Source organism: Limulus polyphemus, unplaced genomic scaffold (genome assembly GCF_000517525.1).
Source record: "Limulus polyphemus unplaced genomic scaffold, Limulus_polyphemus-2.1.2 Scaffold2026, whole genome shotgun sequence".
NCBI lineage: Eukaryota > Metazoa > Arthropoda > Merostomata > Xiphosura > Limulidae > Limulus > Limulus polyphemus.
In genome coordinates, this window is record NW_013667636.1 from 208,576 (window position 1) to 220,491 (window position 11,916).

The 11,916-nt window shown below is 33.1% G+C and overlaps 1 protein-coding gene across 1 annotated transcript in view; it reads right to left on the reverse strand.

Annotated features, from left to right (window-relative positions):
• LOC106465708 (zinc finger protein AEBP2-like) overlaps nucleotides 1-8,174 on the reverse strand; it is a 43,205-nt gene extending 35,031 nt beyond the window's left edge. The window contains exons 1-2 of the mRNA XM_013925945.2: nucleotides 8,089-8,174; nucleotides 6,033-6,819 (exon numbers count right to left, since the gene is read on the reverse strand). Coding sequence (XP_013781399.1) covers nucleotides 6,033-6,819; nucleotides 8,089-8,174 — 873 coding nt within the window. The remainder of the gene's footprint in view (nucleotides 1-6,032; nucleotides 6,820-8,088) is intronic.
• Nucleotides 8,175-11,916: the final 3,742 nt, after the last annotated feature.

The window sequence follows — 11,916 nt, forward strand, 5'->3', positions numbered from 1 at the left end:
ATATATATATATATATATATATATATATATACACACACACACACTAATCTTTGAAAGTAACAACGTAATAAATGTATATCTAATTAGCCATACTAATTTCCAGGTTGATTTTTAATTTCACTCTTTAAGTGCATATCTTGCTCTGATCGGAAGTTAATATTACATAACAGTGTGTGGAGTAGATGTCTACAGATGGACGACCAACATCATTGTATACTGCTCAACACAAGCCATGTCGGTCGGGAGGAAGAGGGGTGTGTATGTGAATAACAACTTGTAAACCTGTTGTACATGAAAAGTTTCTTTCATTAAGCCTATCAACTATGTTTTCCCCTCTACTTTTATCTACTCTGAGAATCATTAATACGAATGTTTCCATTACACATATTTAAGTTCCCAGTTAAATTCTAGAATGTCAAATGAAATTAATATAGCTTCTCTCACATTTTCAAGTCCACTTTTCTAAACCATTTATATACTAAGTTGCTTGTGGGTTAATGATTTTGATGGTTACAAAGTCCTTAATAAGATTATACAAGACACTCACAAAAATTAAATAAAAATACCATAAATATTACAATTAGTTCCTCCTTGGATCTCACATATTTTACACAGGAAATGAATGATTTCATTGATTTTGTTTGTGTGTGTGTTGTAACAGACACAAAATGAAATTACTTCAATATGATGTAATATGTGGACCTCCAATCAATAATCAGGTAACTGTAAGGCTAAATGCGAGTATATTTAATTATTTTGTGTATTTTTAATAGTACTCTGCCTTTACTAGTTGATTCTGAAGCAAGAAGTCCCTGGTTTAGTGTTATAACAAATCTCTATAGATGTGATAAGAACATTTATCTTCACAGAGATTCCTGTTTGAGGCCTTACGAAATGATGGAAGTACAATCCCCTTTATCTGTTTCAATGAAGATATTCCCCTCTTGCAGTACATTGTTAGAAAATTTACTCCTTAGTAACTTGTTTTAACAACAAAACTAAAAACAATATTATATAAGTCATAGCTTATCATTATTCTTGATGATAGCAAGTTATACCTACAATTTTATGTTAAACCTCATGATTATAATGTCCAAGATGTTAGTACTACTACAGCATGTGGTCTACAAATATATTTACACTACAGCATTCAGTCTACACAGATACTATCATCACCACCGTTTTAATGATTCACTAAAACATAATTTCTTGCTAAATAATTTATATCTATCCACGTTTTTGTTCAGTAAATAATAATAATTAAATAAGTTGTGTGTTCCAAAAGAGTACCCTAAATTTGGGTTACAATTGTGCTAGTTTTGATTGTTGGAATTGATTTCAGTCTGATTATATTTGCTCCCAAAATGTTATGTAATGGTATTTCGTACTTTATTAGTTTAAAAGTGTTATTTATAATAACTGGCACTAATTGTAAATAAATGAAAGTTAAAAAAAGTGATGATTATAGAATCTGTGTTGACAGCATGCTATAGTAGCACCAAGATGTTTTTACTCAAATGTTTCTCTGTTCGAATTCTATTCCATCAAGGACAAACTGAGTGCAAAGACAACATTTTAAAATTAAGTTTAAACCAGTTTTTCATCAAGAGTTCATCCTTGGGAAGTAAAGTCATCTGTAGAGTAGCAAGTGTTTATCTAAAAACACAATCAAGTTGACTGTCTAATATTTATTTGTATTCTTATATAATAAACACATGCATATCTTCTTATCATTGCTCAGCTCTTACCAAATTCTCCGTAAAACTAGTACAAGAGAAGTCTATCAAACAGCATTACTTTATGAAAGTACAAATTATTTCATGTATTTAAGTCATTAAAAAAAATTAAAAGACAGAATGCACTTTTACACTCGTATTAACATTACCAAGTTTATATAAACTTGTAACGAAATAATAAACCTGAACTATTAAAACATTTAAAATTTTTTGTTAGCAATATAAATGCTTTTGGTAAAGCAGTATATAGCATAAACTAGAAGAATCAGGCTGTATTCTAGATTGTACTTTTAAACCAGAAGAATCAGGCTGTATTCTAGATTGTATTTTAAACCAGAAGAATAGGCTGTATCCTAGATTATACTTTAAACCAGAAGAGTCAGGCTGTATTCTAGATTATACTTTAAACCAGAAAAGTCAGGCTGTATTCTAGATTGTACTTTAAACAAGAAGAGTCAGGCTGTATTCTAGATTGTACTTTAAATCAGAAGAGTCAGGCTGTATTCTAGATTGTACGTTAAACCAGAAGAATCAGGCTGTATTATAGATTGTACTTTAAACCAGAAAAATCAGGCTGTATTCTAGATTGTGCTTTATCAGTGAAAGGTCAACAATTATAAATTAAATATATCTAAATTTTACTTAAAAATCTAATGATACAGTTTTCTTACTAAAAATAATGTTTACAAGTGCTAACAACAGAAAACCCTGCTACTGTCATTGACAAGTTGCTATTTATTACTACAAACAAAACTATACTCCATTGACAATTCTTATGTTACAGTTTGTCATTCCCTGCTACTGTCATTGACAAGTTGCTATTAATCAACAGAAGCAAAGCAATACTCTTCTGTAAGCTTCAGTTTAACTGCTTCGTATGTCATTCCCTGCTCTTATCATCGACAAGTCACTAGTACATGCAAGAAGCAAAGCTGTATATATATATATATATATTCCCTTGCTAACCCTAGTTTATTAAAATCTTTTTATTACTTCCTGCAACTAAATAATTTGTTCAACATTTCATACCATTTCCTTTTCAAGTTACAAGAAGGAAAGTTATATCCCAATGAAAACTCGTGTGTAACAGTATGTTATTTCTTTCCAGTTTTACTGTAAAAGACACCTGTTGTTACTCTACGAAAAGCTATATGCCATTAGTGATTCCAGTTTAATCATATCTTATGTCATTCTCCAGTAATTCTATGAGCCTACTTATAATAACTCAGTCACAGTACGCCATTAGTCAAATAAGCTACAATTAGTTTAAAATTTCATTTGAAGAGCTTTATGTGTGGTATTTCCTACTTCTGTCGCTGTTTATACTATGTCATAGGTCGACTAGTATTGAAACTAAGTTCTGTTAATAATTCATGTTATTAGTTCTCTCCTGATGTTGTAATTGGTTAGTTCTTAAAACCAAAAATAAAGACAAAGTCTTATAGCTTTTAATGTTGTGTTCACTACTGCCATTAGTCAGTTTGTTCACAATGTAAGATGAAAAAGAGAAATACAGATCGTTAAGACTCATTAATAATATAAAACATAAGTTAAAAACTGTGCCATAGTTACAGTAGCAAATTTGTAAGCATACTGTACAGGTCAGAACTGTGATACTCTATATGAATGTAACAATAATTTAAGGTTCTAATCCTTTTACTGTTTCACAGCTTGTGAAAGAAACTCTGAAATATATTTATTGGTTTAGAATTAACATTTCTGTTAGATCAATCACAAGTTTAATTTTTTTGATAAAGTAGACAAAAAAGCAGATTCAAAAGGCCTTTTATGGCCAAAACTCAAACAATTTTTCTAGTCATTTTAAACACGACTGCCAGGTTCATTTTTAGGTTTGCTCTAACTAAATAGCTTGCTCTGATTGGAAGTTAATATTAATGATTAGAATACAACCTGCTTTACTGGTTCATACATACAGATATTCAATGCAAGACATTAATTACCATAAGACAAAAAAAGGTGAAATTTTCAGATCAAGTGAATGTGATGTACCTTCTAAATTTGGTAAAGAAGGTTGTATGTTATATTTGTTCAGTTGAAGTTTCATTTGTTTATAAATATTTAGATAATTCATTACACGTTAGTAACTTCTCCATGAAAAAACAACAAATATATGAAAAAAAAAAGATTCTGCACACACAGTGTTGAACATGTTTTTGTCAGTTTTCATGTAAATCGAAGGAGCCAATTGCAAATGACCTCAAACCCTCTCAATCCCCTTTAAAAAATGGGTACACATGAATTTAGCTACTTATTTTGAGTGATCCCTCAAATGTTCATGCCAATTTTCATACAAACCCATGGATGAAGTCCACCAAATCCCACTGACCTCCCATAAAGGAGCTCGAGTTTTAAAATCTTCAATATCTGAATTAAGAAAATGACTTGGAATGGCTCCTTATATGTTAATGTCAATTTTAAAAAAAAATTAGTTCAGTAAAATCCTTTGTCCCTTATTACCCCTCCCCAATATTCTCAACAACAACAACAAAAAAAAAGTTTATTTAAATTTAATAAAGGCTGAGATCATAGGAGCAAAGTTTAAAGTTCTTTTGTCAATAACTGTGGGAAGAAGTAAAAAAAATCACATAAGCAAAGATACATAATGTAAGTAGAACTGTGAATTACTATATAAAAACACCACAAGAAGAACATTTTTTTTTTTACAATTTTCATGGAACAACCTTTAGCCGCCACAACAACTAAAACGTACCACATTGTTTTTATTATTATAAGCTTGTTTTATATTTTTTCAATTATCTTGTATTATTCATGATATGTACAACTACATACCATGCCAGACAAAACTAGTTGTTATGCAAGTTTTTCACTACTCCCATAAAGCTAACCATTATTTACAATGACAACCAATTATATCGTATTATGAGCTTCTGCACTACCTGGTTGCGCATTCTTAGATCACTCATTATACATACCAATAAGAAACAAAACTAGTAATGTCAAGTAATATTTTTTTTTATATTGTTATGAGACAATCATTGGTTGCCATAACAACTAAAATTCCCAGTTTGCCCCTGAAGAAAAAAAGGTCCACCTTTCAAAAGTGCTCGGGTATTAGGGTTTTTATTCATTTCAACCAAAATTATAACTTACTATATTATCTACTTTTATCAGTTTAGCTCATTAACAATAGTCTATTTAATTTACTTTTATAATATATCATGATACTATGACTAGTTAGTATATGACTTTTCTTTTCATGCTTGTCTATAGTACGTTAGTTCACCATCTGCTACTGAAGAAAAATAAAAAAAGTCTTGTTTGTAATTATGCTTTCTGAGATATCAATCTATCATGTCAAGAATTCAACTGAAGTTATAATGCTTATATCTTTCCTTAGAATTTTCCAGAACCCTTAGAATTAATTCAACAGCTAAAAGATTTCACCGGATTAGCTTACTTTCTTTACGGGCCAAGTTTCTTAGTTGGATTTTTTCTAGACACTTCTGAAAAAACAACAACATTTTTCCAAGGAGTGTTTCTCTTTTAGGAATTTCTTCGTAGTACAGGAACTTGTTTTTTTTTTCATTTTGGATGATTTTAAACAAATGAAAATATGATTTGCATATAGGCAAGATGGTTCCTTCCCCCACTCAAGGTCAGAAAGAACTTTATATTAAACGGCATCACAGTCCCATGTCATAGGACATCTTACATTTTTTGTATGATCACTCTTGACAGAGATTCAACCCCGTAATAATGGATAATACTTTACAACATACAGTACTCCAATTATACTGCATTATAAATATCATTGGTTCAATGCAAGAAACACCAGTTTAATCAAATTATATATACGTCAGATATTAGTTACCATGAAAAACTGTAATTTATATGACATTAGAAACTCTTAAAGCTACTGATACTATCTAGTGCAGAGGGACTATTACAAACTATCTTAATCTACAAATCCTGTTTTGCAACCTTTTTCTGATATTTTTCTTCTATTGTAATTGGTCAGCCAAACACATTAACTCATTGATTATTAAGTGATCAAAGCTATAAAGAGTCAACCTAAATCTTTCGCATCAACATCTTCACATTAACTACTTCATGGTGAAGATGTTGAGAGTCAGTGATGAAGTTAAAAAATAATTAAAAGGTGCTGGGATAACAAATCTTGTGCAAAGAATGGAAAACAAACAAAAAACACTTTTTGGGTATTTTTAAATGTTTGGACTACAGTGACAGAAGAAATAAGCTTATACCTACATTATTGATGACTCTTCCTTGTAGTCATCACGTAATAATACTTACTTTACAACCTTTCCACAAACATGTGAAACTTTCTCCATCTTTCTGACTGTCAACGTGGACATTACGAATGTGCTCCACAAGTTCACTCGGACAATCAACCTCAATAACACAGTTTAACCACTTGCATGTCAAAGGTGACCCGGCCTGAGAACTGGCAGTTGATTGGCTTGAAGTTAATAAGGTGGCAGTGGGGGATTGGTTATAGCATATCGTGGAAGAAACTAAGGATTGCCTAGAAAATGATGAAGTACTAAGACCTTGGCTAGAAGATGAGGCTTGTGAATACACATCAAGGTTGTTTTCAATGTGAGACTTTTCCCACTCTTTAACCCCTAATGGATTGAAAGTGGTAATGGAATCATCACAGGCATTTTCAGTCTCACTACACTTCTTTGTTATATCTTGTTCCCTTGATAATTCTTGAAAAGTGTTCTTCTGGACCCCACAATCTTCTTCATATTTTACATCATGTTCATTAAAATCTAACAAACCATTAGGCTGAGTTATGCCATCTTGGAGGAGACCATCCCTTTGATACTCTAATGAATGTTCAGATATATCTTCCTTTGAACAATTCCTCCCTGGCAAAACACCATAGTCAACACTGTCAAAATCATCACTTCCAAGCAGACAATTATCATTGGTTTCCTCTGACAGAGAGGCTGGTAGAGGAGGCATGGGCTGAGGAATATCTGGAGAAGCTGGACATTCTGGAGAGCACGGTTCTGAAACACTAGTGGTATCACTTGACTGGCAAGAGTCGCTGGCTCCACTACTCACGGCCACACTGAGGAAAGAACAATAACTATTGACTATAACTTGTAACTTGCTTAACTTAAAACAGTTTCAACATATATACATAATAATACAGTTTTATTTATGCTTTTGGGAGGATAATTCCACATGGAAAGATAGTGCCAAGAATTTTTAGAAAAACTTCACAAACTTGTACTTAAAAAAAATCAAAGCAAACTATTTGCCACTACTTTGTAAAAATATTAATAAAAAATCATGCAAGCCAAGGAACTTGTATAACTTCTAGGACTAAGTTTTTTTTTAACAATTTAGGCTAGATATCTTATATTGGCCCCAAATTGACACTGGATGAGTCATACAAAGATGCAAACTTGGACAGCTTGAAGCAAATATTTCTTGCTATAATGATTTAATCTCTAAAAAGTCATGGTAATGGGACCAAAAATATATTGTGGATGTTCACTAGATATTTTTTAACTTAGAAATATGCTACAGATATAAAAAATTAAAACAAAATAAAATTTAAATATTTACGAGTTTAAAAATTTTTTTACAGTATGAAATAAGTCACACAGGCTGCAAAAGTTACGGTCAAGAAGAATTTGTTAACCAATGAATTAAGCTGTATTGTTAAACGTTATATTTCTCTTTCTTCTGTGATAGAAAATGTCTAGCTCTTATTCCAATTTTTGATATTTGATCAAACGGTTGAGTTCAATTTGAATAAATGGTTATTAAAAGCTGGAATAATGTGTGATAAAACTATAAGTAATAAGAACTTGTCAAATTTGGTTAACTATTTAACCATACTTTTTAAAGACAATGAAACAGTGAAGAATAACTTGTCTAAACTACAAGATACAAAGTCTCCAACTTGAAATACCTATTTGTCTAATCAGTGTAAATGTTTTAAACTTTTTACCATAGTCTATTTCTTAGGTTTAGTATAAGACCTTCATCGTGATATTTATAGGCTGATAATCAATCATTACTGCACAGCACCACGGCCTTGATTATAATGTAAAGCGAGCCAGGCTACATACGCCAATAACCTAAATTGCACGTTATGTAGGCCTTTTGGTACACATGACCATAATATCAACTTATTTTAACAAATGTTCTGACCATGAAAAGTGAGCAAAGAATCTATGATATTAGTGAAAGGTTGTGTGTCTGTAACACTAACACTGATAGTAATAGCAAGAAGACGGATAACTCCGTACATAGCCCCGCTAGTCGTCGTCTATCGAACCCACGCTTTGTGTAATGCCAGTAATAAAAGCTTCCTGGCTTTTCTTACCTGAAAGAAAATCTATTTATTTCAACGCTTGATAACGGTGTAAAATCCTTCCAAGGTAGCAGCGCAATGGTCCAGCAGTCGTCCATTGCTGCCCCAAGTCCACAATCTGGTCCACATTGAACAAAGGTCAACCTCCGACCACGACCCTAACAAAGGACATCAGATTCTGCGACACCTATCGAGCATTGCCAGAAACTCGGCAGAGTGAGAGAGATGTAAGACCGTGACGTAGGTACTTCCTCTCTGGCCCTGGCCTCCGTGGGGTGTAAAAATATGCTTACACTACAAAGGTTTTGACATCGTGTAGAAAAGAAATTTTTCATCATGCACAATTAATGTAGAAGTCTAGTTTTTGTTGTAATTTCTTGTGATTGTTAAAACGAAAAAATGTATATTGCAAGGCAAAGAAAAATGTCATAATCTAGCATGCGTGAATCTAAATAAATATTAAATGGCGTTTTAATGCAATAAATACATAAAAACTTCCCACAGTTCAATAACATAATAGGCGTTAAGGTTTTGCACCCCACTCTCTTGCTCACTGAAACTTTCAAGTTTCTAAAACTGTTTTTAGCATAACTGTGTATGTATTTATAATTATAGCAAAGTTACCAACGCAGTCCTTCATTAAAGTTTTACCTTTGGGAACAAGTTTTGTGTAAGTAAGTCAGCCATAAATCTTTAACTGGGCAATTCTGTGTCACTCTGACAGTATTTTACCCTTTGAACTACTGACCAGAGGGCATGCAGCACTCACCATCCACGCTAAGGAGTTAACTGTCATTCTTATAACGCGCACACACATCTTAAAAGTGCAGGAATATTTAGTGATATCCCACGGATTTGAACCACGCTTGCCAGTTCCGAAATTCGGAGCTATCCCATGAGGCTAACCCGCGCCCTCTACCATAACATATAAAGAATATGTAAATAAATAACTTAAAAAATATAAAAACGCTTACAAAAAAATAGTATTATAATGAGAAGTGAAACTGTATAATTTTTGAGTAATGTTGCCTTTTGTTGTAGACTATGTTATAAGTCAACTATAACTGTTTTGCTTACATGTGTTATAAATGATCCTACATCTAGTTATTATTTCCTGCAACACTATATTTTAAAATGTTGAATGAAATTCCGATTCACCAATTTTTATTTATAGGTTTTAACTCAGTTTAAACATTACTTACCAGGGATGACCATCCCATTTAAAGCTTAAGAGGACCCCTGACCTCCAATTTCTATCTCTTATCCTTTAAAAGTTGATAATGGGTAGATTACCCAGTATCATTTGAAATAACAGGAACACATCTTATTTCATGAAGGCTATACGTCAATCTATCTGTATGACTTTAACATGTAATATTATAACATTACAGTCAACGTTTTATTAAATAAGGATTGATTGCACTCCCCTTTTCATCAACTACTTATACTTTAATCTACCCTTTTCTACTATGAATTACTCCTTTACCCCCTACCCCCCCCCAAAAAAAAACAACACATGACACACACACAGTCCTGACATTCACGCGATGCCAACAAAATAAATGCTGAGCGAGGCATGGATACTTTTACTAGTATTAAAATTAATTTTTTAGTAAGTACTTTTCTTTTTTACACAGGCCCGGCATGGCCAGGTGGTTAGGGCGCTCGACTCGCAATCTGAAGATCGCGGGTTCGAATCCCCGTCCCCCCAAACATGTTCGCCCTTTCAGCCGTGGGGGCGTTATAATGTGATGGTCAATCCCACTATTCGTCGGTAAAAGAGTGGTGGTGATGACTAGCTGCCTCTCACTGCTAAATTAGAGACGGCTAGCGCAGATAGTCCTCGTGCAGTTTTGCGCAAAATTCAAAACAAACCAAATATTTCTACATGGTAATCGTACTTAATGGACTTAAATGTGGTGATAATTTCATATATTAGGACAGTATACATATTGTTATGTTGTAAAATCCTATTTACTTTCCTCAGGTGCATTGTCATTCAAATATTTATCAAGCCTTCCCTTAAACTCCCTTAAATTAGCTACATCCACCACATCTGAAGACAACCTTTTCCAAAGGCCAACCATTTCTTCATCTATGTCACTGATGTAAATCAAATAGAGCAGAGGTCCTAAGACTGAGCCCTGAGGTACCCCACTTGTGACATTAATCCAGATTGACTGAACTCCATATATATATCAACCATCTCCTTTCCTACATCCAGCCAGTTTTTCTTAACCAGTGAGCCAACCCCACGCCTACAGAGTATATTTGGACTTAACATCAAATACACTTTCTTTAGGCGTGGACAGTAATCTCAAATGTATATAACTAGGAAAATCTAAAGGTTCAAGTTCAATTTTTTACAAATTTTCAATACATTTAGACTAGCTTTGCACAAAGAAAACAACAACGAAATTCTTTCATAAGACAACTGTTAATGGGAGGAGTAAAACAGAGGGATATCTTTCGAACCCACTAGATGACAGCATTTTTTCTAAAAAAGTATTACTATGTTTAATTTCAAACATAATTTTTAAATCACCTTACCATTCTAACATGTTCACCAAAAAAAAACGAATGAAATTTTATCTACTAAATGTCATGTTGTTAATGGTGTGTTAAAATGAATTCGCCCCGTGTATATATATATATATCTTATATATATTGTGAACCGTGGTATCTGTCTGAGCGTCCGTCTGACTCCCGTTTGAAAAGGCCCGGCATGGCCAGGTGGTTAGGGTGCTCGACTCGCAATCTGCGGGTCGCGGGTTCGAATTCCCGTCCCACCAAACATGCTCGCCCTTTCAGCCGTGGGGGCGTTATAATGTGACCGTCAATCCCACTATTCGTTAGTAAAAGAGTAGTCCAAGAGTTGGCGGTGAGTGGTGATGACTAGCTGCCTTAACTCTAGTCTTACACTGCTAAATTAGGGACGGCTAGCGCAGATAGCCCTCGTGTAGCTTTGCGCGAAATTCAAAAACAAAAACAAACAAAACAATATAAAGAAAGAAGCGGTTAAACTAACTTTAATAGAAGGAAATTGTACCCATCATTAATTTATATAATAAATGGGAATATACCTTAGCTTTAACCCTTGATATATAACCAGTGTCTGCTTATTACAGGATAATAACAGTGAGTAAATCTTTTATTCCGCAAATGAGAAGTGAATAAACACTTTATTCCATGAATGAGAAGTGGTTAAACGCTTTATTCCATGAATGAGAAGTGAATAAACACTTTATTCCATGAATGAGAAGTGGTTAAACACTTTATTCCATGAATGAGAAGTGAATAAACACTTTATTCCATGAATGAGAAGTGGTTAAACGCTTTATTCCATGAATGAGAAGTGAATAAACACTTTATTCCATGAATGAGAAGTGGTTAAACGCTTTATTCCATGAATGAGAAGTGAATAAACACTTTATTCTACGAATGAGAAGTGGTTAAACGCTTTATTCTACGAATGAGAAGCGAATAAACACTTTATTCCATGAATGAGAAGTGAATAAACACTTTATTCCATGAATGAGAAGTGGTTAAACGCTTTATTCCATGAATGAGAAGTGAATAAACACTTTATTCTACGAATGAGAAGTGAATAAACACTTTATTCTACGAATGAGAAGTGGTTAAACGCTTTATTCCATGAATGAGAAGTGAATAAACACTTTATTCCATGAATGAAAAGTGGTTAAACGCTTTATTCCACGAATCAGAAGTGGTTAAACGCTTTATTCCACGAATGAGAAGTGGCTAAACGCTTTATTCTATGAATGAGAAGTGGTTAAACACTTTATTCCACGAATCAGAAGTGGTTAAACGCTTTATTCC